The 26192-nt window shown below is 39.6% G+C and overlaps 1 protein-coding gene across 2 annotated transcripts in view; it reads left to right on the top strand.

Moving 5' to 3' along the window:
* The window catches only part of LOC137342569 (protein argonaute-3), a 113454-nt gene that overhangs the window by 37092 nt on the left and 50170 nt on the right, over positions 1-26192 (top strand). Inside the window, exons 2-5 of one of the 2 annotated variants that reach the window (XM_068006535.1) lie at positions 167-338; positions 8075-8195; positions 10156-10370; positions 18671-18807. In XM_068006535.1, the coding sequence (XP_067862636.1) occupies positions 167-338; positions 8075-8195; positions 10156-10370; positions 18671-18807 (645 nt within the window). Of the gene's footprint in view, positions 1-166; positions 339-8074; positions 8196-10155; positions 10371-18670; positions 18808-26192 lie in introns of those variants that run through there. The other variant, XM_068006536.1, reaches the window with a different exon arrangement.

Below are 26192 nucleotides of genomic sequence, written 5' to 3'. Positions count from 1 at the left end.
GGGTTTGGGGTATAGAATGGAATTAGATGGAGGTCTGGGCGCAGGTTGTGCTGTCAGTCATATTTCATACAGGAGAGAAAAATAGAGGGTATTCACTTGAAATAAAAAGAGCAGTGTACGGCTAGTTCAACTCATTTTACTGAGTGTTTTTATTCTCTTCTTACAGGAGCTGTTGGGGCTCAGCCCCTCTTCACGGTGCCAAGGCGTCCAGGATGTGGCACCATGGGAAAACCGATTAAACTGCTGGCCAACTGCTTCCAAGTAGATATCCCAAAGATTGACGTCTACCTCTATGAGGTAGATATTAAACCAGATAAATGTCCTCGCAGGGTAAACAGGTGCGTATAGAGAAGGGGATACCACTTGAGGTGGAGAATAAGGATCATCAGAGTACAGTGTTACTTGTATATCCACTTCTTATATTTTTTCCTTTTACTGGGATATCAAGTTGAAAAAACCTCATTACATTGTTTAGCAGCACGTTGTGTGAAGCATACTGTTGCACAATTTTGGCCACTGACTCGTCTTCGAAGAACATGAAGACTGAAGCATGCCATCACCTTCGACGTTTCAATAACGTTTCTGTCACTGAGCAATGAGATGAGAAATTCAGTCACTTGTAATGTACAAAAATGCAGTAACTCAATGACATAGCTGGCATTGGGTTATGAATCGGCCAGTGAAAGTCTGGACACTTTTTACAAGATCTGCAAATTTTGTGTTTTCTAGATGATTTTTCATTTCTTAGCTTAACAAAATACAGCAGATATTTATACTCTTATTTTCTCACTAGCTTGTTTCACAATGCCTTAAAATGGCCATTCACTGTGTCTGAAAGCTGCCATTACACTGAGGAGCTCTTCTGTTCCATCCCCCCTACCCATTTGGGTATAATCAATCATTCATTAGCTCTGAGGGCAAGCAATCTGTTTCCAACCCTAAAACTGTCTCTCTAACTGCTTCCGAACAATAGTTGGGTGAATGGCATGGTTTGACTTGCTGTCTATCCCACGAAAGAATCCATTCCTGCTCTTGGCACTTCCCCAAGACAAAGATCAAAAATTACCACGTAAGGAAACAAATTTGTAGACCTTTATCCTACCAATCTGTGGTGCTTCATTCTAGAACACCCAGGTCTGCTGCACTGCCACTGGTATTTAAATGTTGTTAACCTTCCTGCTGCTTCCTCCAGCTGTTCCAAATGGTCCATGTTGCTCTGTAAACTTGTTTCAATAAATAGATTTTTAAAAATCATTCTGCTAGTCCAAAAATTGCTTGCACTTATAATGTAATAACTGCTACATTAAGCTGTTACCTCATTTGAGCCGCTGGAAAAAATATCAACATTAGATGTCATGTTTTATTATTGAAGGAATAGGATTTAATTTGACCTGAAAGCAGCCAGTATTTAAGATAGTGACTCAATGAAAATTGTTACTATCAATCAATCTTTGCTATATAATCAAATTTTTCAGTTGTCTGATTCCATCCGCTATCTTGGCATGCATCGATTTAAATTTGAGCTATATTGAAAATGGATGTGGGATTTTTATTTGGTATGGGGAAGACGATTTGGAGAATTAAGGTAATGGGCTGCAACTCTGGCAAGTTTAGTTTTTTTTTTAAAGTTTTAATGGCACTGGTGCAGTCTTTTTCCAAATAAGTGTTTCAGTATGCAGTGTTAGTGATACAGTTTCATAATTCAGTACACTGTAAGTCGGTTCTTGGATAATGAAATTATTGTAAAGACTCATGCGATTTAGAGGCAAATGGATAGCTGAAAGTGACTAGACACTAATCTCTTTGGGAATCCGAGCTGACATTTTAAACCATTCCAGTGATTGTGTAACAGTCAGGTGGACCCTAAAACTAGGTTGCAGCATTAAATCATTTTTATAATACTTGTAATGTGAAGTTCGTAGTTATTTTCAGTTTTGGACACTTGCTGTGCTAACAGTTGGGTAGGTGCCAACAACTTGTCTGAATCCACCTGCAAGGGTTATTGCTGACAATAGCTTCAGGTTTGAGGGGTATATTTGTTATAAACTGATAATAAATGTCATTGATCTTGCAGCAACTCGGGGCTCTCTGTAGATTATGTGCAAGTGAAACAAGTGAGGTGGCACCTGCAGTACAATTTCTCTCTTGGGGTGGGGGGGGGGCAAATTGAATTCTTAGGTGGTGTAGACTTCTGTTAATTTCCAAAATATGAATGTTTTTCAGTAGAAAATTTACCCATAGGATTTTAATGAAGAATGTTGGGATTTTGGTGGCATTCTCTGAAGTATTTTTATTGAAAGTATATCACTTCTTCAACAACTGCTCCCAACTTTTGTAGTGTGCATTGAATGAGTACAGCTGTATAATGAATTAATCTTGGTAATTCAAAAAATATCTCTGGTTTGAATTAAGGGAGACTTAGCCTCAGTTGGGTTTCAGCCTTTGAGGGAATTAAGCATTGAGATGCAGTTGGTCAGAAATGTTTTTCTGTAATTTAACACATTGTGTGAAGTGAGTCAGTGAAGTTTGATTTCTGAAAGCGGTTGGTTCTGGTGGGAGTTCATGCTTATGTTATCTACATTTTTTTTTTAAGTTCAACAGTTAGAAAGGGCATGGCAGCACAGGAAATTCTTGTGATGTGTGTGGACAATCATGGATCCTCAATGTACCCAGAGGGAGCACACTTGCACTCATTGTAGGAAAATTGAGTTTCAGGAACAGGGGATCTCTGTCCTCAGAGGAATTGGTCACACTTTGCAGCATCAGAGTGGATAAAGGGTTTCTGGATGGTACTCACCAGAATGTGGTCACCCTAGAGGCAGTGCAAGACAGTTCAGGACACAGGGATAGTGTAGAAAGAAAGAGAGAGAAGCAGGTGACTATCCACAAAGGTAGCAGAGGAAGATAGGATTCACGGGTGCAGGGCACGCCCGAGTTACTGGAGCTGCCCAATAGATATATTAGTGTTGGACAAGTATGAAGTGGATAGTGACAGTGAATCAGTGAAGGATGATTTTTGTTGATAGAATTAAGAAAATGGTACCTTTTCTTAGTGTGCATTACAGGCCACCAAAGACTGGAGATGAGCCAAAAGTGGAGAACTGCAGACTGTTCTGAGACATACGCAAGAATAACAGGGCAGTTAATGTTGGGTGATTTTTAACTATCCTAAGATGGACAGCAATAAAGATAATGCAAGTGGTCAAAGTAGGATAATCTTTTTTAGAATGTATACTTGACTGCTTCCCAGATAATTGTTTCTAGCCCAACAAGAAAAGAAGCATTGCTCAATTTAGTTCTGGGAAATGGTGCAAATAACTGATGAGAGTAGGAGAATAATTGGAAAATAGTGACCACACCAAAGTTAGTTTCAATGTAAGATTAGAGAAGGATAATGAAGAGTCAAAGATGAGGGTGCTAGAGTAGAACAAAAGGCAAAGTTAAATGAGATTAGAAGAGATCAAGCTCAAATTAACTGGCGGATAAGTTAGCGAATGGGTGGACAGATCAGCAAAAGGAAATCTTCGAATATGAGTAGAATAGAGTATAAAATAAATATACTTCTACAAAGTATAGAGTTCCATGGATACGCAGATTAAAACAAAACTGAAACTTAAAAGGGAGGCAGATAATGAAGTTAGGGTTAACAGTACTGAAGAAAATAATGCTTATAGAAAATGTCATTGGGGAGGTGAAAAGGGAGATTAAAAGGGCTAAAGGAGAATATGAAAAGGGCTGCCAGGTAATATAAATGATGTGGAGGTGCCGGTGATGGACTGGGGTGGACAAATGTAAGGAATCTTACAACACCAGGTTATAGTCCAACAAATTTATTTTAAAATCACAAGCTTTTGGAGATTATCCCCTTCACCTGACGAAGGGGATAATCCCCGAAAGCTTGTGATTTTAAAATAAATTTGTTGGACTATAACCTGGTGTTGTAAGATTCCTTACAGGTAATATAAAAGTAAATAGTAAGGGTTTTTATACATAACGGATAAGGGAGAGAGTCTGATTGTAGCAGAGATATTGAGCCATATCTTCCTGGAAAAATAACTGCAAGTTCATGACGCATGCTGTTATTAATGTGCGAATCGACCAGCCAGTTCAGGGGAAGAAGAGACGCGGCCTGAGTGGCTAATCTCCGAACTTGCTTGTCGATTTACGTCACTCCACCATTTGCCTCATACAAACGGCATCTCGCCCTTAGCCTCCCCATTATTTTTAAGAACTTGCCGAATTCGCACATTAATTGTTCATTAAACTCGCCGCAGAAAGTAATTAGCATCGTAAGTAGCTTTTTAATGATGTGATAATTGTTAAAGCAATGCCAATCAATCTCCAGCCCAGAAAGGGAACAATTTAAGCAGTTGAGTCTCATTCCTGCATGTGTAAAATTCTTAGATTTAAAAAAAAAATCAAATTTTTAATGTTCAAAATTTTTTTCTTACTTTTGTCTCCTCTCTGTCTTAATCCAGTCTTTCTTTCCCTCACTTTATTTCTCTTTCTGTACCTGTTTTGACTCTAATTTACCCTCCTTCTCCATTGTTCCTCTGTTTCTTTCTCTGTTCTTAAATCTCATTGGTTAAAGAGATAAGACTGTTGACCCCACCGTTCACTAAGGTCCTAAATGCCCCTTTGCCTGTTATCTGCTCGCACTTCCAGCGAGTTACGGCGCAAATTATATTCGAGCTGAAGGGTGCAGGAAGAAGTCTAACAGCACACCCCGTGAGATGCCCCACTCCAGCAAGATTTGGCCCATTAAGTAAATATTTTGTATCACATTGTACAAACGATGGTGGACGCAAGAATGTAGGTGTATTAGAGGAGCATGTGGAGCAATTGTTAAGAGATAACTATGGAAAAGGAATTGGTTCTAATAAAGAAATTAGCAGAACTCAAAGTGGATAAATCACTGGGTCCTGATGTCATGCACTCTACACTGTTGAAGGAAATCAGAGAGGCGATAAGAGGCTCTGTATCTTATGTAGAATTGGCATTGGTGGAGTCAAAACCTCAAACTTTCTGCTTGGCACCTCGCTGGGGTTTGTAATATCATGGTGGATATTCTGAGCACATACAAGGTCCAACCTTTTGACTGGACCACGAGAGGGCCCAAGGAAAGTATAGCACGTGGGGTCACCAAGGGATTAGACCTCATGGCAACTTAACAGAACAGAAGGAACAACATCAATTTGCATTTATATATCGCCTTTAATGTAGTAAAATGTCCCAAGGCGTTTCACATGAGCGATTCTCGAACAAAATGTGATACTGAGCCACATGCGATATTAAGACAGGTGATTAAAAGCTTGGTCACAGAGGTAGGTTTTAAGGATCGTCTTAAAGGAGGAGAGGGGCAGAGGGGCAGAGGGGTTTAGGGAAGGAATTCCAGAGCTTAGAGCCTAGGCAGCTGAAGGCATGGCTACCACTGGTGGAGCAAAGAAAATCTGGGATGCGCAAGAGGCCAGAATTGGAGGAGTGCAGAGATCTCAGGTGGTTGTAGGGCTGGAGGAGGTAGAGATAGAGAGGGGCGAGGTTAGTTGACTTGTAGCTTTTGACAGCTTGTTCATTCCCTGGAACAAGAAGTACTGAGCATACTTTGTTTTTTTCATATTGAGAATCATTCAGAAGAATTGCTGTGTGTTATTCAACTCTAATCTATTAGCTTTCTGCTGGCTGAGGAAAAGTTGGGTCAGACTTCTTTGTCGTCCTAAATAATCAGTCCTATCGGATTTATGATGAACAGAATCTATTAAGATGGATGGAGAGCATGTGTGATGATGTAAAGTAAACCACAGAGCTTCAGATAATGGAATGACTCGAGTAGCAGGCAGAATGTTATACTGACTGGTATCTAGAAAAGTTTCTGCTTTGACGTCTTGCAAACTAAATGGAAGAATTTTGTCCATTAGTAGCCAGATGACATGACTGTGTTGGAACAAATCCCCATCACAAAATGAAGATTAGTAAATTGGGTAATAGATTGTGTCTGCTTGTGGTGGTCCCTTGCAGGGCAGTGGTCATGGAGGAGTTTACCCTGTGGACACTTCATGGACTAACATGTAGAAGGTCACAAAACAGTATACTCTCTTGATCTGACTACTCGGGACGATGAGTATGTCAGATTGGAAATTTTCCAAGTTAATGCAAAAAAAAATTGTTCGATCTGCAGTTTTTGCACTCCTTCAATATAATTCTGTGTCTAGAGTTTGGATGAATGTGGAAGAATTCTACATTACCTACCTTTTAGATATAATCATCCTCATTCTTTGGAAGAAGTTCAGTCTCTCCATGAAAATTGTACTTAACCTTAATTATCCCTGACTCAATGCTGCTTGGAGCTCTTGGCTTTACCTTTTTGGATTCTTGATTGCTTGTGTTGTCTCTTGAAGCTTCTGCTGTTCTCTCTGCTCAGCACACTAAGGCTATAGTTTCAAATGAAGCCTCATATGTCCCAAAGTAAGGGAAGATCACCTCTCAAAGGCAGTCCAAGGATGCAAACATCTTAAAGGAGCAGTGCCCCTTGTGATTGCTTGCTCAATCTCCCACGGATCCTCATCCTAATTTTAGGTGAAGTTTGAACTTGTTTCAAAGATTGAAGAAGACCGTATCTGCAGTTTGTAGTCTAATCTCATGAGGGACTGTTCATAAATGCTGGTTGGTTCCCATTTGAATTGTTGAATCTAAGCAAGGATTAGTGAAAATCAAATTGCAATGGAATGTTAAACTCAAACAGCGCTGAAGACCAGGAACATGTTGAAATCATGTAATATGCGCAAGTCTCATCTACAAAGAAACTTTCTTCTGCATTGTAGTCAGATGTCAGGTACATAAAGATAATGTGGGTTGGCTTGCATATTATTTTGTCCTTGCACCCTCACTGGGAAGTTACTTGACCATGCTCTTTCATCTTATTTCATAAATGAATCCATTGCTTGTCAACACTTAAACGTTTTCCATTGTTGATTGTGAGTTTGGTTTAATCAAGTCTGTAACAATCAGTGAACTTCACAATTTTGTTTTAGTTATAAATGCTTGATGAGATTTTAGGTTTTGAAAGCCTAGGCTCAAAGTGTTTTAAATGTGATGTATTGAGACTTTTTTGTTTTAATTTTTATTTGGAGATCCAAATCCACTGGCATGTTTTATTTACCAATAGTACTGGGATCTGCTTCTGAGTCCTGGCTTCATAATCAACTTGAGCTGTTGAACTGTTTTATTCATGTTATGATTAAACCTGAATTCTAAATTAGTCCTTTCTATTTAGAGCATGTATGAAGGTATAACTTGTACACCAGCTTTTACAATAGTAATGAGCAATACAATGTGCAGGTATCCAGAATACCAATGGCTTATTGAGTATTAAAGAAGTAAAGTACTCGTGAAATGTAATGATCCCAGTTCAGGGAGTTTACTACGGTATTTGCCATACCCCTCCTCATTTCAAAGCAGTACAAAATGGAGGTGTGTGTGTGTGTGTGTGTAAATTATCTAAATCTTTGTACTCCAACAGGGTACAAACTCTGGTTACAGTATCATTCAGTTCACCTAGAAATGTAACGTCTTGGCCTCTACCCCACTGGCTCAGTTGATAAATGCACCACAGGGTAGTACAGAATAATAAGCCACACAGACTGGGAAAGTCCCAAGTTTGATGTGTGGTCAGTGTTGAATTAGCCATTTTCAACTGGGGTGGTCTTCAGGGTTTGAGAATGGTAAAGAATTGATTAGGTTACCACTTTTAGATATCATCTCATGGAAGAGCCCTTGTGAGTGCCAGGTGAGGAAAAAGTGGAACCCAGTTAGAACATCCTTCCTCTCCTTACACTTCAGTAGCATTACTGATGTCCATGAGAGCATGGATAGTGAATAATAGTCACTAAGAGTGAAATACCAGAAAGTCACTGTCTATATGGAAACGTTTAAGAGCGTAAGGGGTTGCTCCTTTCAGGTGAGGGGAGGTAAGGGAAAATTGGAAAGTGATAGTCAGTTTTCTTGTATTGTCAATAAATGGGATGTTGAGTTTTGATTCTTTTCTCCACTTCTCACTAGTCTTTCTATGCCATTGTAGGGAAGTGGTTGACTCCATGGTTCAGCATTTTAAAGTTCAAATTTTTGGAGAAAGAAGACCTGTCTACGATGGGAAAAGGAGTCTCTACACTGCTGATCCCATTCCCGTCAGCACTGCTGGGGTAAGGGCTGTTCCAGTTTATGTAAAGAAATTTGATACCTGTTCAACACTCCAAGCAATGGACATGTTAATAACTACCAAAGGATATGTCTGACAGTTCGTATGCAGTAGTTAATGTGCAACGGCAATGAGTATGCTTATTTTAACTGATGGTCTTGATTGCCTCAGATAAGGAATGTGTATATAAAGGTGAACTTTGAGAGTAAATGTTTCTAATGGTCTATGTTGGCTTGGGAGTCAGCTTTATGAGCATTTAACTCATGTTGACAGCAACATTATCACCTTTCGTTTATGGCTTTGTTTCAGTTTTTCAGCCTCAGTTTCACTAATAACGAAATTTATTTATCCAGAAGAAGATGTATTTAAAAATCTCTGGTCTTGTTGAGATATCAGCATGATTGCTAAACAAACGGTGCCCTGTTCCATTCAATGATTCTAGTAAATCACCCTACATTGAGTTGCATCTTTGAATTTGTTTTGATGGTGTGTGATCTTGAATTCGCCTAAAATCTGCAAGGGCCAACTCAATATTATGCATTGTGCATACTCACCCTTTACAGCTTCTACCTCCATACTAGATTATGTTCTGGGGGTTGTGACCAGAATGGCGTACTCCTACAGATATTCTGGTCATGCCTCACATTCAGTGATTCTGGGAATCAATTCAGGAGATCGCAAGGGCCATGACATTTTTTTCCAATACCGCAGGACCCAGCCCAGTGCCTGCATGTCTCCCCACTGGAGAGGGAGGGCTCCTCATAACCTGAAAACCTGCACATTTCTTGTGGCTATCTGCCAGAAGGTTTCTGCTGCCCTCCCACCCATAGCAGTGTGGCAAACTTCCACAAGAAACGTGGCAGATGCATGTTTGGGATAATGAACAAGTGATGTTCAGCATCCAGCTAAACTGGAAAAATGCTAAGCTTATTTTTAAAATCTTGTTCTACACCTTTCTTTCCTCCAAAAATGTCTTAGGAGGAGAATACATACCAACAACAATGACCAAAAAAAGTATGCCCACCTTTTAAACGTGCATTGATTTCAGCGCAATCATAACCAAAGCAAAAATGTTACTGTATTAATGTACTCCTGTAAACCCCATGTAATCAAAATATATAATTGATTCATAAAATGGGTATAAACCCTTAAATTCAATTTCAAAAAATGTGTGGAGGGAAGAAAACATTAGCTTGTTGTGCTGCTGTGATTTCAAGAGTTAAAATTACATGAAATGAACTTTTTTTGTATGTTATCTAGCAAAATTATAGCAATGGTGACACACAGGGAGGGGCATTTTGGTCCTCATTTGCAATGAAAGCATTTGATTTATTCCTTGGTACTCAGCACAGACCTATCACTGGTCTTTTTGGCATCGGGTTTTGATGCTCTTTTTCCCCCCCCCCCCCCCCCCCCCGCCACCCTTTTTTTTAATTGTGATTTTTGTGCTTGTCAAACTGAGGGATGTTGATGTTCAAAATGGGATGCCTTCCCAGCAACAAGTACTCCCAGGTCAAGTATAGCACAGCCAGTAAGCTGTATCTGCTCTGTACCAACAATGTGCTTTTGGCCCCAACTCAGCAAGGCACCCTTTCTGTACCAGTGTGATATATCCACAGTACTAAAATTACTAAGTAATACTAAATTGATGCAGTTTTTGAGTTGTTGGCCTGAAATTGAATTGGGATTACCCAAGCCCATTTTCATGTAGAAACATTTGCAGCCAACAAGTAGACTTTTATTCCTTTTTTGCCATTAGTTTGGGCTGTACTTGAGCTCAGATCTCGAGATGAAAGGGATACTAACAATAACCCATTGCACCACCCAGTCCCTGATATTTTTTCATCTATTTTCCATTGGTGGCCAGTTAGCTTTTTACAATAGAACTACCTCTCTCTTTTAAAAAAAAAAGAGCTGTACTTGAAGGGAATGTCATAGATTGGCTTACAATTTTATTTTTGAAGGTGGATTTGGAGGTGACATTACCAGGAGAAGGGAAGGACCGAATTTTCAGGGTGTCAATAAAATTTGTTTCAAGAGTGAGCTGGCACTTGCTACACGAAGTTCTTACAGGTCGTAGTATGCCAGAACTGCTGCCCGGGTTGGACCTCGACAAACCACTCAGCACAAATCCTGTACATGCTGTCGATGTTGTCCTCCGACACCTCCCCTCCATGAAGTGAGTATCAACTCAAAATTCTTACTAAGCTCTTGGTTTTGATTTTGTCAATTTCTTAATCCATCAATAGCAGTCAGATAAACCATTTATTTTTATTGGGTAAGTTATTCTGTTTTTTTTTCCTTCCACCTGCCTCTAAATCTCCTTGCTGCGTGCAATATTCCCTATTTGAAAAAGGTAGTCAGGTGATGTCTTTCTTCCTCCTCATCTCCCTCCCAGTTTCTGCCAGTGCTGCTTTGTAACCAGTCACAGCCATACTTTCATGCACGTAAGATTGGGCAATTGTCATATGGGGAATCATGAGTCCAAAGCTATGTTCTGTCATCACCATCGCATTTTAATAATACACAACCTTCCTCCTTTTTGCTGTTGTTATAATATTGGCCTCCATATTAACTACAAAAAAAAAGAATTTTTTAAAATTCTCATTCATAAGATATTGTAAATTTAGTGCAGTATTTGAGACATCGGTCAGATATAACTGAAACATTCTGGGTTTGGCTTGTGAATACCAACACCTGGAAAATCTGTGGGGGACCTCCCAGGTTCCCACCTTAACTGTGGGGGTTTCATCGATCTCTCACTGAAGTTCTCGAAGATGATCTGGAATTTCAGGGCCCAGGTGTTGTAATAGATATATTTCTGGCAAGATCCATTGTGACTTGATTAAGCTAACAGAAATGGTGCTTTATTTTGCTGTTCCTACCAAGGAGCTTATATGAATAGTGTGGGAAGACCCCTCTCTTCCCTCACTCCCAGATGGTCTGATCAAGACTAGTGAAATGTCTTCTGTGTGGGAAGAAGAGGAAGCTCAAATTGAAATGTAAGTGAAGATGAATTCAGAATAGAGTTTAAGGGGTTGTGAAATAATGTGGCTTCTTATCCCTGTTTTGTTAAGCAGGTAATTATTTATTTGTTCAGTGTTTGCACTCAAGGTGACACCCAGAACAGGTATTATGTACTTGATATGTTTATAGAAATCTCTTTCTGCTATACTTCAGCCCCAAGCTTATTCCCCACTGGCTCAGTCTGAATATTTTTACTTCCAACACTTGTTATCCTAATGGTCTTTGAATGAAGTTGGCAACCTGTGCCTTACAGGCAGCTTATTTTTTAAACCATGGACTTGTGCTATAAGAATCTGGGTTGAGCCTGCTCGAACTCAATTCAGTTAGGAACTTCAATTCCATTCGCTTGGGCTGGATTGAAACCTAGGTTTCAGAGATATTCAACCTTTTTGGAGCTGGAAACTGGATGCACACATCAATACAAGTGAGTGGGTTGCATATGATGATTCAGGAATGTAAGCCTCCATACACAAGAAATGCAAGTCCCTGAATACGGAGTCCAAGACCCTCCCCAAAAACACAAAAAAAGAAAACCCTCGGTCGTGAGATTCCCATACACGCAAAGTGAAATCTCCATATATTAAAATTCTAAACCTTCCCATACACAAAAATTCAAGCAATCCCTCTACTTTCCATCTCACTGTCCCCGCCAGGATTAAAATAAAAGGGCTTTGACTTATGTCTGTTGGAAATGTGAAGAGGAATTGGAAGTAGAGCCTTAAGGGTATGCACTCCAGGCAGCAATGAGATGTAATTAACATTTATGTTAATTAGGAAGGTAATTGTATGGCAGATGCAGTAGGTGGGGATTGCAGGAACCGATAAATGGCATGTGATATCTGGAGAGGAAGGGGGGACACGTTTGAAAGGACCCACTGTAATAAAGGAATGGTCAGAGACCTGTATTGGTACTGGGTTCTTGGAAAGGCTGCATTGCAATAGAGGTGGCAGTAAGTCAAGCCAGAGAAAAAGGAAACTAGTTGTAGATGAGTTGAAGGATGAGTTGCGAGTGTAATTGGGGAGTTTCGGTGGTAATCAGAGTCGGGGGTGGAAAGCATCATATGGGAGAAGAGTGACTGCAGAGTTTGTAATGGAGCTAGTAAGGAGAAAGGATCGGCTGCGTGACTTGGAGAGGAGTTATTGGGATGGTAATGGGGAGTGGAGGTATGGGGTGAGCAATGGGTGAGGAGTAGACCTTGAGCGGGGGGGGGAATAGGAAGCAGCGATGTTGAGAATGAGACTGGCATGGGTTCAAGCCTCAGATAGGGTGGCTTGGAATGGTGGGTGAGTAGAGTGGGCAGTTGGCATTGAGATCTCCATGTTTTCAGAATTACCTGGGGACACAGAGCTAGCTTTCCCCATCCTCCTCGAAGCTTGAAAACGTAGAAGCTTCAGCCCTTTAAGTTCCTGGAGCACGGTAAAGGCTAATTCCCTGATCAGTTAAAATCCATTACTCAGGAAACAGCCTTTTCCAGTCATCCAAGCCTGGGAGCTTGGGAGCTTTGAAGATCTGAAGCTGAAATCAAGTAAAGAAAGGGAGCAGCAGGGGCTTTGTGTGCTGGATCAAAGGACCCCACAGTCTGCATTTGTCCTTGTGTCTTAGACATCTCCCTGCACTACCCACTTCCTAAGATAATTGTTGTATCATACTTGTCATATGGTGAAATCAATTTGTAAAAATAAATTCCTCTTGTAGGTTTGTAATTAGGTTACTTGGTTAAAATCCCACTTATTTGTGAAAATGTAATGGAAACGTAACTTAGCTTGCCTATATTGTAGGTTAATCTTTGCTTCTCATCTGGTACTATTGTTTCCATTTTGGTAGGATTTATTGTAGGTAGTTAGTGTTTTAGTTAATTGGCTTTTTGTACATGTCTATTAGCTTCTGCAGGGAAACAAATTGATGGTACAGGAAAGGCTTTGCATTTTTACGCATCAAAAAGGGAAGTTCACCTGGGCCATAGCAGGATGTCGCTTTTGTGACACTATCCACAGCTACCTGGGGCTAACCTAACAATATGTGAAGAATGCTTTCCTTTTAAGAATGAAAATCTGACGACGAACAGAATTCTCTAACTGTAAAAGTGCAAGGCAATAAATCCTTTTTGCAACTAGGTCCAATGTAGGGATGGGAAAGCCTCAAGTGTATTTACTGTTACCTCTCCAAGATAACATTTTAAACAAGATGATTATGAAATGGTTTCTTTAAACTTTTCCCATCGCTGCAACATAATACCTGAAGTCCTGTTTGTTTCCTTTCAAAGTTAATTACTTGAAGGATTTTGTTTTCCCTTTGGTTTACAAATTGCTATTTTCAATAAATGAAATGTATCAAATAGCAAGTTTGCAGTGATAAGTGATAACTAGCAATGTATTGCATGAGGCATTTGGTGTTCCACGTTGCACAATGCAAGTGTCTTACTTTCAGGTGCTTTAAAACTGTTACAAACAGATCGATTTTTAAAAAATATATATATTTGCTATTATTAGACGTTTCAGAAGGAAATCTAGGCATGTTAATGAGAATTGAAGTATCAAGCTTTTCACTTAATATTTTTCTGAGTAAAATTAAAATATTAAATAGTTTCATATTTGAATAATTGGTATTTCTGGAACTCACTCCAGAATTTATACACATCCATGTTTTCTAAGTTGCAGAAGTGGTTTCAGTGCTCAGTTATATGTACTCGGGTAATTATTGTTTGATCTAGTAATCACATTTGATTATCAAAGTTTCAGTACAATTCCTGTAACTTAATATTTTTTTTAAATCAAGTTTCAGTTCACTTATGTAATTGCAAGATATACATACTTAGATCCCATACACTTAAGTTTTAAATGTTAGTTTGTCCAGAACTTAAGCAGCCATCCTAACCTAACTTGATTAATGGAACAGTTTCCATTTAAACTGTGTCCAGATGGAGATTGAATGGTACAGTGGTTTAGTATACAGCACTGTATTTTTAGCTCTGGTACTTGGTTCAAATTCAACTTACACTGATGCAATAATAGTTTCCTTGCTATTGTGGTTCAATTAGGGATGGAAAATTGCCCCAAATTCAGGCTACAGAGATGGCTCGTGTGGAAGTAGAGGAATTGCACACTAGTGCATTTATATCATTCCTTATTGTTACGTTTTTACATTAGATATACATTGTTGTTCAGTGTCAGTGACCACTTCTGTAAGCGGACCTCATGCCCTTTATGAACCAGAGTGTGCCTTTATCTGCCTAATACCTAGGTAAATGTAATGAGACCCAGGAATTGAGCAAAGAGCCCATGCCACTGTTTTCTGGCTTACTGGTAAGTATCACGTGCCAATACATGGTTCCTTCATCTTTACTGACTAGTTTGAATATATACTCTAAATCTGATAGAGCTGAGGCTATAAACCAGCAGCCATATTTGTTTAGCATTAAGCAGGTAAATAAACAGTATTCAGCACAAGCAATATATTTACTATTCTCTTCAATGTCAAAATAACAAAGGCGCATTATACCTTTCAACATAAAATTGATCCTTGCAACAGTCGTTCACTTCCTATGTGGTGAAACACAACCACAGAGCCACTGCCCAGTTTAGTTTCCCTGCTGACTGACTGACTAAACTTATGCAGCCAAATGTAAGTCACAATTAAAAGCTCCTGTCCACATTGCTGCCCATCAAAGGAACTACAAAGAATCATTGGCTGTGCTCCCACCATCCCCAACTTGCCTGCCCAACGGTTTCACTGCAGACGCAGCTGTCAATCAGAATCGTTACTCCAGGATGTCCATCTCCTAAAATGTTTGGAATTGAATAAGATTGTTTGATTCATTGATCTGTGTCAAATACTTTCAATTAGCTGCGAGACAGGTCCCTGACAAGGTGTATTGTGTACAGTCATACCACCAAGCTCCAGAGCTACTCAAATATCTGCTTTGCTCTAAGATACAAATATTAGCCAGACTATAATGTAAATTTTATCCAGCTTTCAGAAAACCACTAGCAATAACTGACCATTACCTTGTGTTTGTATTGTGGCCAGCAATAAGGAAATTAGTGGATAATCTAACCAAATCAAACATTTTTGTTACAACCTCATCTCACTAAATTGTCCTAGAATATTTCACATTAAATTAATTGCTTTGAAATGCAATCTCTCTTATGTAAGCAAACACGGCAGCCATTCTGCACACAGCAAAATTCTACAAACAGCAATGAGATGGATGATCAGTTAATCTGTTTTTGGTGATGTTTGGGGTGGAAATATTGGCTGAAACATTGGGAGAATTCTTGCACCTCTTCAGAGTAATCCCATGTGATCTTTAATGTTCCCTAAACAGGCAAATGAGGCCTCGGTTTAACATAAGAGCACCACTGACCATGTGGTACTCCCTTAATACTGCATTGAAGTGTCAGAATAGATTATGCTCAAATCCTGGAGTGAGGCTCAAGAGGTGGTGTTAAGGCTAAGGTATATTGGTGGGACAGAGTAAAGGGGGCTTCACTCTCTCTAGCCAATTCTCCACTTGATCCAGTTGGGCTTAATGTTGACACTTGAGTGGAAAAAAATAGGAGGGAGAAAAAGTGTTCCATTCTGCAGTACAGAGATCAGTTACTTTGAACATGCGTTCATTCAAAAAATGTGAAAACTCTAGGGATCAGAAGAAGTGGCACCCAAAATCGTGAGATAGTTTGAACAGCAAAAGGTAGTTCAAAGGGCTTAGTCCTGATGCAACCTTTTCTGGTGTCACTTTTTTTCTGCTAATTTTTCCCCAGACCCTCCTGCAGGTGTTGATTCTTGGCTGGACCTAGGCATCCTCTGATACCTCGCCCAAGTAACCATTCTTTGTTTGTGGGCGTGGATAGTAAATGTCAGTCGACCATTTGAGCAGAAAGAGCGTCACGGCAAATCCTAAACCTGTCCTTACCCTATATTGGCATACTTGCTTTCATCAAAGGCGTGTGCCCTGTCTCTTCCCCCTATTTTCCCTCTCTTTTCACCCCCCACCCATCTCATCCTTTCTCTATCCCAGTGCTACAGAGTCCAATGGTAGTTTACTTAAAACAGATTTAGTTGAGACTGAGTTCAGCACATTGGGAATCAAATCTGAAACTTTCCTGGTCTGTATGCCTCTGTGAATCAGTGCCTCAAAAGTTGGACACGCACATATGCATACACACACTTATACAGAAATGGATGGATAAAGATTGATTTTTATTTCACTAATATCTGTTGTATTTGTAAAGAAGTTCTGTGGAAGGAAATCTTTTTGATTATGCCTCTGGCAAGCACCTTGGGGCGTTTTTCTACGTTAAAGGTGTTTTATAAATGTAAGTTGTTACTGAAACAGCTGCACCAAATTGGCTCACAAAATAAGCTGTCTAAATTTGATTTAGAACCTTTATGCTTTATCTAATTCCTTAGGAACATAAAAACAGGGGTCGGCCATTCAGTCCCTTTAGCCTGTTCCACCATTCAGTTAGATCATGGCTGATCTATACCTCAACTCTGTTTACTCGCCTTTGTGCTGTATCCTTTGATGCCCTTACCCAAAATAAATCTATTGATCTCAGTCTTGAAAATTTCAATTGACCCAGCATCCACAGCCTTTTGGGGGAGTGAGTTCCAGATTTCCATTACCTTTTGTGTGGAAAAGTGCTTGTTGATTTCACTCCAAATGGCCGAGCTCTAATTTTAAGATTATGCCCTCTTGTTCTAGATTCCCCACCAGAGGAATTAGTTTCTCTGTATGTACCCTATCAAATCCTTTTATCATTTTAAACACCTCAATTAGATCACCCTTCAACCTTCTAAACTCAAGGGAATGCAGTTTATGCAACCAGTCTTCATAATTTAACCCCATAAGCCCTGGTATCATTCAGGTGAATCTACGCTGTACCCCTTTCAAGGCCAATATATTCTTGAGGTGTAGTACCCAAAACTGAACACAATACTCCAGATGAGGTCTGACCAAAGCTCTGTACAGCTAGAGCGTCACTTCATACTTTTGAATTCTAACCCCCTTGTGATAAAGGCCAACATTCCATTAGCCTTTTTGATTACCTTTTGTACCAATGCACTAGCTTTTAGTGATTTGTATACATGGACACTTAAACCTCTTTGCTCCTCCACAGTTTCTAGTCTCTCACCATTAAGAAAATATTGTGAATTGTCTTTCTCAGATCCAAAGTGGATGATTTCATATTTCCTCACATTGAACTCCATCTGCCGTAGTTTTGCCTACTCACATAGTCTGTCTGTGTCCCTTTGTAACTTCCTGTTCCTATCCACCCAACTTACTGTGCCTCCTAACTTAGTGTTACCTGCAAACTTGGATGTACAACTCTATTCCTTCAACCAAGCCATTAATATGTATGGTGAAAAGCCAAGCCCCAGTACATATCCCTGGGGGGACACCGCTTGTCACATTCCACCAATCAGACAACTCTCTCTCTCTCTCTCTCTCTCTCTCCACCCAACCAATGCCACAGGGTAACCTCCAATTCAGTGCGCCCTCATTTTTGCTAATATTCTCGTGTGAAACATTTTCAAATGCTTTCTGGAAGTCCATATAGACAACATCCACAGGCACTCCCCTATCCACCATACTAATGACCTACTCAGAAAATTCAACTAGATTAGTCAGACATGACCCACCTTTACAAATCCATGCTGATTTTCTTTGATCAACTGTTACTTATCCAAGTGCTCAATCACTCTGTGATGATAGATTCCAGTAACTTGTGCACAATTGATGTTAAACTGACAGGTCAGTAGTTACCTGGCTTCCTAAATAATGGATTGAAATTTGCAGTTTTCCAATCCAAGGACACCCTGAATCTGGTGAGCTTTGGAAAATTATATTGGTAACACATCTGCAACTTCTTCACCTATTGCTTTTAATACTCTGGAGTGGAAACCATCAGGTCCTGGAGATTTGTCTATCTTAAGTCCCATTATTTTCTCCATTATCATTTTTTAAACTTGTACTAGTCACTAAATTCCTCCTCTTACTTATTTTTAGGTTCCCTTGTATCACTGGTATTTTGTCCTCTTCCTGCACTGTGAAAACGGATACAGTACTCATTTAACAAGTCTGCCATTTCCTTATTATCCATTACAGTCTCGCCTGCTTCTGACTTTCCTGGGCCCACATGCCCCTTTACACTCTCCAAAAATATATGTATAAAAATAGTTTCCATTACCTATGATATCCCTTGCAAGTTTTTTTTATTATATTCTTTTCTTGCACCTTTTATTACTTTTATAACTGAAGTTCCTGCTCCTTTTCTTTTTAAAAAAAAAAAGGACTATCCTTTATTGTAGAATTTGAGTCACTCACTCATGCTTTATTTTATCACCTGAATGCTGAATGTATAAGCAGTACCAGTTAGAAGTGGTATGTAAGACCCTAGACATACCACTATGCTCTAAATTAGTGTTCTGATTTCTATGCTTTGTTACAGGTACACCCCTGTTGGCCGCTCTTTCTTCTCTGCCCCCGAAGGGTATGACCATCCATTGGGTGGGGGTAGAGAGGTCTGGTTTGGTTTCCATCAGTCTGTCAGACCTGCCATGTGGAAGATGATGCTGAACATAGATGGTGAGTACAATGATTTAGTTGTTATGTTCCATTACCTAAACTGTCAACTAATCTCACTCCCTCCGATATTTCCCATTGGTGTTCAAATTTCATTTAATAGTCGAAGTATTTAAAGACTATTGCACAATGATGCTTATTGACTGGGCTGAGAGAAGATCGAGTAGTGGCTCCTCTCAAGTGGGAAAGGGGAAGTTGAGTATTTAAGGCAAAACCGAGAAGGTTGTGAGGAAGGGGGAGAGAGGGAGGCAGAGGATGATAGGGTATTGCAGAAGCCGACTTGTATCAGTGTTCCATTTATTATTAAATAGATTCTGTTCTTGATGTATAACTGTGTTTGGAGCTTTGCTCAGAAGAAGTAGAGCCTTGTTACCTGATGTCAGAACCCTCAACAATGGCTTTGTTACCTCCAGACTTGCCCATTCCAATGTTCTCCTGGTCGGCACCTCTTCCTCCACCCTCCATAAACTTCAACTCATCCAAAACACTGCTGCCTGTATCCTATCCTACACTACATCTTGATCACCCATCATCCCTGTACTCATTGGCCGAGATTGGGACTTGGTCCCCAAACATCTCAATTTTAAAATTCTCATCCTCATGTTCAAATCCCTTCGTGGCCTTGCCCCTCCCTATCTCTGTAACCTTCTCCAGCACTACAACTCTCAGATCTCTGCAGTCCTCCAACTCTGGCCTCTTGTGTCTCCTGAGATCCTTAGCTCCACCACTGGCGGCCGTGCTTTGGAATTCCCTTCCTACACCGCTCTGCCACTCTAGCTCCCTCTCCTCCTTAAAACCCACTTCTTTGACGAAGTTTTTAGTCACCCCTCCTAATATCTCCTTCTTTGGCTCGGTGTTGATTTTCGTCTGAGTATGCTTCTGTGAAGTGCCATGGGACCTTTTTTTAACGTTAAAAGGTGCTATATATAAATGCAAGTTGTTGTCGTCTTAATTGGCATTTGCTTATTTTTCTTTTAAGCCCCACCTTCCAAAAAAATCTTTGATTTATGCACCAATCTTTAGCCGAAGGGTAGGCAGGCAATTTGGCAGACCCTGTTGTCTCAAGGATTTTGGTAAAGCTAAACTCTGGCCATTGGCCCCATGGGTGTTAATTAACATGCGTCACCACCCAGAGTTGTCCATGACACGTATCCTTTTCAAAGCTGACATTGAAATCAATTTTACCAGAACCAAACAACTGCTATGTGATCAGAGAGGATAGGATCTAGCATAGCAGTTGTTTAGTTCTGATGAAAAGGTGGTACATTCCAAGTTCAAATTTATTTTGATAACATATGTACTGTTACAATAAAGCAAAATTCCATGTTTACATTAGAACCCAAGGAAGTAGTCAAAAAAAATTATTTACATTTCATAATGAGTAAAATACCGTTGCGACTCATGATGCATCGAGAACCTTTTTGATTTGTCAAATTGCAGGGTTTTTTTGTATCGTTAACCACCAGACTTTATCTGAATCCGATCAGCAGTTGATTAATAGAATTGAAGTTCAGTTCGCAAAAGGCTCGATTCTCTGAGTAAAATGCTCCGATTTGTATTCTATTTGAAGTTCTGTTCCTCTCACTACCTTTACAGCCTGTTCTTTATCAAACAAATAGTTGGGTATTATATACTGTCCGGGCATGTTGGTATCCAGGTAGCACGGTGCAAGTGGAAGTTTCAAAAAGCTTTTGAGACAACTTGTACGAAAAAGTGTTATGGTAGACAGTATTACTGTTTTATGTTGTCACTGAGGTGATTTTTAAACCATTCATACTGACTTTCTGTGGATCCTGAAGTAAGCCATATTTAAAGCATATTGGGCTGCCAGCTTTCATTGCAATAATATACCAGGTCAAATATGCATTAAATGATAGGTGGCAACATGGCAGGGTTCTGCTTGGGGAGAGGTTGCAAATTTTCCCCTGCAAGGTGAATATTAGGCTTTCACTCGGTGACTCCCTCAATGGCTAACTTGGAAATTCTCTGTGTGGAGAATTAAGGGTTGGTATTCACTTGCAACTTTCACAAATCGGAGTTCTGGGGTTAGTTATCGCAATGCTGCTGAATAATGAGCTCCATCAGAATTGAATTTTCCTGATGTTTTATTCTGTTTTGCATCTTTAGAATTATAAATCTGTTTAACATGAACCAGTCATGACTGATAGTTGGCAATTTACAACTTCTTGGGTTTGTGCTGCAGGTAGCCACCGCAGGACTGTTTGGTATGGAGCCAATTCTACCCTCTGCAGGGTGCAGAAGTAAATATTGAAACTTTGATTTGATCAAGGGATGAAGAATATAGCTGTCAACATTGTACTTACCAGTGAATTGATGGGAAATAGGTCCTCAATACCCAAAAGAGGAAAAAGCTAAATACCACTTATAGCCCCATTGGAAGAGAAAATGTGGTGAATAAATGGTAACTGACAAATCTGAGTTTGGGAGATTACTTCTTTCACTGAGAAACTTTGAGAATAGGGGAGGATTTTTTAATTAAGATTTGCTTGTTGATTGCACTCCTAGAAGTTTAGTACTACTGGAGATGGCTGATCAGAAAGACGAAAAGATTACAATTAAGAGAGGTTTCCATTACTAGGGTAAAATGCTTGCTCTTGATTTGCAGGGGGGTAAATAGTAATTGGTGCATTATCTCTTGAAGACTGCAGTAGAAAATTTAGTGTCAAATCTCTTTGAGAGGGTGCTGGAAGACTATAATGCATTATTTCCTGTTGAAGCAGTAGTGCATCAAATGTTACCTTCTAACAGATGCAAGTGTTTTGTATTGGATATATGATTACACCTACCTGGTGCAAAGGTAAAGGATATCTCTGAACAACTGGAGAGGAACTTGGAAAGGGAGGGGAAGATCCAGTTGTCATGGTCCATGTTGGGACCAATGACACAGGAAAGAAAAGGGAGGAGGTCCTGCTAAGAGAATATCAGAAGTTAGGAACTAAATTAAAAAGCAGAACCTCATGGGTGGTAATCTTGGGATTGCTACCTGAGTCACGTGCTAATTGCCATAGGGATAGACAGATCAGGAAAGTGAATGTGTGGCTGAAAGAGTGGTGTGGGAAAGAGGGTTTCCATTTCATGGGACAGGAAGGAGCTGTACTGCTGGGACGGGCTCCACCTGAACCGGAATGGTACCAGTGTCCTAGTAGAAAGGATAAATAGGGCTGTCAACAGGACTTTAAACGAGTAAGACGGCAGGGGAGGATCTGGGGAAGCTAACATAAGTCTGTAGAAAAAAGAAATGAGAGTGAAGGTCAGACCAAGTTAAAGAATGAGGGTAACATGAACAGTCAGGAAACACATACAGTTATAGAACATAAGTACAAAATGACTGTTAAAAACAAAGGGAGGGGAACACTTACTAAAAACAAATTAAATTGCCTGTACAGCAATGTGCACAGCATCTGAAACAAAACGGGGCAACGGGAGACAATAATTAATAGCGAGAAACCAGATGTGGTAGGGATAACTGAAACATGATTACATAAGGAATGGGACTGGCGGTTAGAAAGGATAGGGAAGGGAGAAGCAGGGTGAGGTCACTGTACTAATTAAGACAAAGGATAAGAAGGGATCGATCATGTTAATGGGTATATTCTGCAGACCACCTAATAGTGGAAGGGAAGTGGAGGATGAAGAAGTTGACAAATCTATGAAATTATTTTTTTAAAAACATCGAATAATAATCATGGGAAATTTCAACTACCCCCAAATAAACTGGAAAGAAAAGGTATCATAGTAGTTACAGCACAAGAGACCATTCGGCCCATCGTGCCTGTGCCAGCTCTTTGAAAGAGCTATCCAATTAATCCCATTCCCCTGCTCTTTCCCCATAGGCCTGTAACTTTTTTCCCGTCAAGTATTTATCCAATTCCCTTTTGAAAGATAGGGAAAAGGAATGGAGTTTTTACGGTGTGTACATGACTCCTTTATTACCCAGTATGTCAGAAGCCCAACAAGAGAGGAATCACTGCTGGATCTAGTAATGGAAAATGAACCAGAACAGATGAGAAGTCTGCACAGGGAAACATTTAGACAATAGCGATCAGAACATAATAAGGTTTAAAATGATGATTGAGAAAGACCAAAGTAATAGGTTGTAAAAAAGCTAATTTTGTGGGGATGAGAATGGAGCTAGGGCAGGTAAATGGGGGGAAAAATTGACAGTTAAGGCATTAGAACAGCAGTGGGTAATATTTAAAATGATGATCAAAAATGTTCAGGAGAAGTATATGCCTCTTAAAAAGCAAGAACAAACTAGCTGATAATGAATCAGCATGGATGATAGAGATGTGGGTAAAATTGAAACTAAAGAAAAAGACATACTCTAAGTACATAGACAATAAAGGAGAGGAAGACAAAAGTGAATGCGAAGAGGTTTGGAAAGAAGCCTTAAAAAAAAATTAGGAAAGCAAAGATGAACTATGAGATTAAATTATCAAGGAATATAAAAAAATAGGAAAGTATTCTATAGACACATAAATAACAAAAGAAAAATCAGAATAGGGATAGGGCCAATAAGGGATGCACACGATAAACTCGTAGGTAACAACAGCAAAATGGCAGAAATATTGAATAGTTACTTTGCCTCTGTATTTACCAAGGTGGGCAGGACATTAGAAGAAGAGATCAAAAAAGAATATTAAAACATTTAAGATCAAAAGGGAGGAGATAATTGATAAACTAATCAAACTTAGGGAGGATAAGACCCCTGGTCCGGATGGATTGCATCCGCGAATATTAAAAAAAAGTTAGGGAGGACATAGCAAACACACTTTTACATATATATAAAAATTCACTAGAAAAGGGAATAGTGCCAGAGGACTGGTGACAGCTAATGTTATTCCTATATTTAAAAAGGGAGATAGAAACAGTCCAGGGAACTATAGACCAGTTAGCTTAACATCAGTGATAGGAAAGATAATGGAATATTTACTCAAAGATGTAATAGAAAGACATCTAGAGAATGAAAATATAATAAAGAATAGTCAGCACAGATTTCAGAAGAGAAAGTCATGCTTGACCAACTTTATTAAATTCTTTGAAGAAGTAACAGAGTAGACAAGGGTAATGCAGCAATGTAATATATTTGGATTTTCAAAAGGCCTTTGATAAGGTACCGCATGGTCGGCCCACGGTCATAGAAGAGGGAGGAAGTAGATTCAATCGTGGCTTTCAAAAAGGAATTCGATAAATACTTGAAGGGAAAAAATTTACAGGGCCACGGGGAAAAAGTGGGGGAATGGGACTAACTGAATTGTTCTTACAAAGAGTCGGCACGGGCTTGAAATGCCAAATGGCCTCCTTCGATGCTATAACCATTCTATGTGGAGTCAGGGAACAGGTAGCAGAATGGGTAGCAAGCTGGCTACAAAACAGAAAACAGCGAGTAGAGGTTAAGGCAAGCTACTCGGACTGGCAAAATGTTGGAAATGGTGTTCCACAGGGATCAGTGCTGGGACCACTGTTCACAATTTACATTAACTATTTGGATTCGGGAATCTGAAGTACAATTTCAAAATTTGTCGACGACATCAAATGGTGGGGGGCTGGGTGCGGTGTAGTTAATACAAAAGAATGCATCAAAATGCAAGAGGACATTAATAAACTTGCAGAATGGGTGGGTAATTGGCAAATGAATTTCAATATAGATAGGTGTGAGGTGGTGCATTCTGGTAGGAAGAATAAGGAGGCCATATACTGCTTGGATAATAAGAGTCTAAATGGGATAGAGGAGCAAAAGGATTTAGGGGATTACAGACGCACAAATCACTAAACGTAGTGCCGCAGGTTAATAAAGCCTTAAAAAGGCAAATCAAGCACGAGGGTTAATTTCTAGAGGGATAGAAGTGAAAAGCAAAGAAGTTATGCTAAACTTGTATAGAACCTTGGTTAGACCACACTTGGAGTATTGTGCACAGTTCTGGTCTCCATATTATAAAAAGGATATAGAGGCATTGGAGAGGGTGCAAAAAAGATTCACAAGGATGATAAAAGTAGTTTTGTGTGTGTGTGTGCCTTTTACTGAGGAAACAGAAGTGGTCTTTGGAAGCTAGGTACTTTTTTTAAAAAGTGCAAAATTGAAATTCTGACACTTTGCAATTAGTGTTTAGAGTCGTTAAGTTAGTTTTGATTGAACTTGTTTATATCAATATTAATAGTAGATATTGGGTACAAAGTGTTCAACTTGTCACTTCATTTGATGCTAATTGAAGAAAATTTCAGACCCTTTATTCATCTGCAAACCTCTCATTGCCAGAGAACTACTCTGTTGCATTGCTTAAAAATTTTGAGCACGCTTACTGCAGTACTTGCTACATTTTGCAATATAGATAGTATGAGAAAGTGAGGTGAGTTGTGGAAGAGATGAGATGCCTGCTGATGATGGGCATCTTAGCCCTCAACTTGTGTCTCAACCTGCAAATTTAAAAATAAAAGATGCAGGCCTTAAATGTAAATGAGAAATGGTAAAGATCAGAGCATTTAATTTTAATGTATAATGCTATGAAGAGTCAAATAATCTCTTTGTACTGTTTATGTACTTCAAGTTAGTATAATGCATTATTATCATTTCTGCAGGGCCAATTTTCTAATCTGAGCAGAGGTGGAAGGAACTTTGTTGTATACAGCCAACCCCAATGAATCTTTTCGGGTCAGGCCTTATTCCAAGCTCCAGGCGTACAGCTCACCACTGGGGAGTTTGCTGCTTGAGAGTGCGTTGGATACCTGATGCTGCTGGTTCCATTTGAAACCTCAATCCTGAATTAATTGATGCTTTTGAAACTGATGCATTTTGATCGGCCTTAAGTCCCTACTCAGGTTATTTTATTTTTGTCTACATTGTTAGTGGTCACATCTTAACCTTGGGGTCAGTTAAGCAGAGTCTGCTCAGCGTCCTCTTAAACCCCCTCTTTGAATCACAACTTTGGTCCATACTGATTTTGTGCCCTTTATCCAACCTATTAACTCAGAACATAATCCCTATTTCTTTTTAACTCAAACATGTAAATATAAGGTGTCAGTGTAGAACTCTCGACTGTGGGCTGAAGTCCCATTCCAAGACTTGAGCACAAAATCGGGCTGACACTCCAGTGTAGCACTTAAGAACCTCTGCATTATTTAAGGTGCCATCCTTCAGACTATCAGACTGAAACTCAGCCTTTTCCTTTGGTTCAGGTGAACATTGACGATCCAGTGGAACTATTTGAAGGCGAGTAATGTGATCTCCCGGTGTTCTGCCCAGCATTTCTCCCTCAACTGACAACAACAAAAACATTCAAAAATAGTCAATCATCCAGTTGCTGTTTATGGGATCTTGTTTGCAAATTCTTTGCTGCATGTGCCTATATAACAACAGTGATTCCACTTCA

The sequence above is a fragment of the Heptranchias perlo genome, chromosome 26, assembly GCF_035084215.1.
Source record: "Heptranchias perlo isolate sHepPer1 chromosome 26, sHepPer1.hap1, whole genome shotgun sequence".
Lineage (NCBI taxonomy): Eukaryota > Metazoa > Chordata > Chondrichthyes > Hexanchiformes > Hexanchidae > Heptranchias > Heptranchias perlo.
This window is presented reverse-complemented; position numbering and strand designations above follow the sequence as displayed.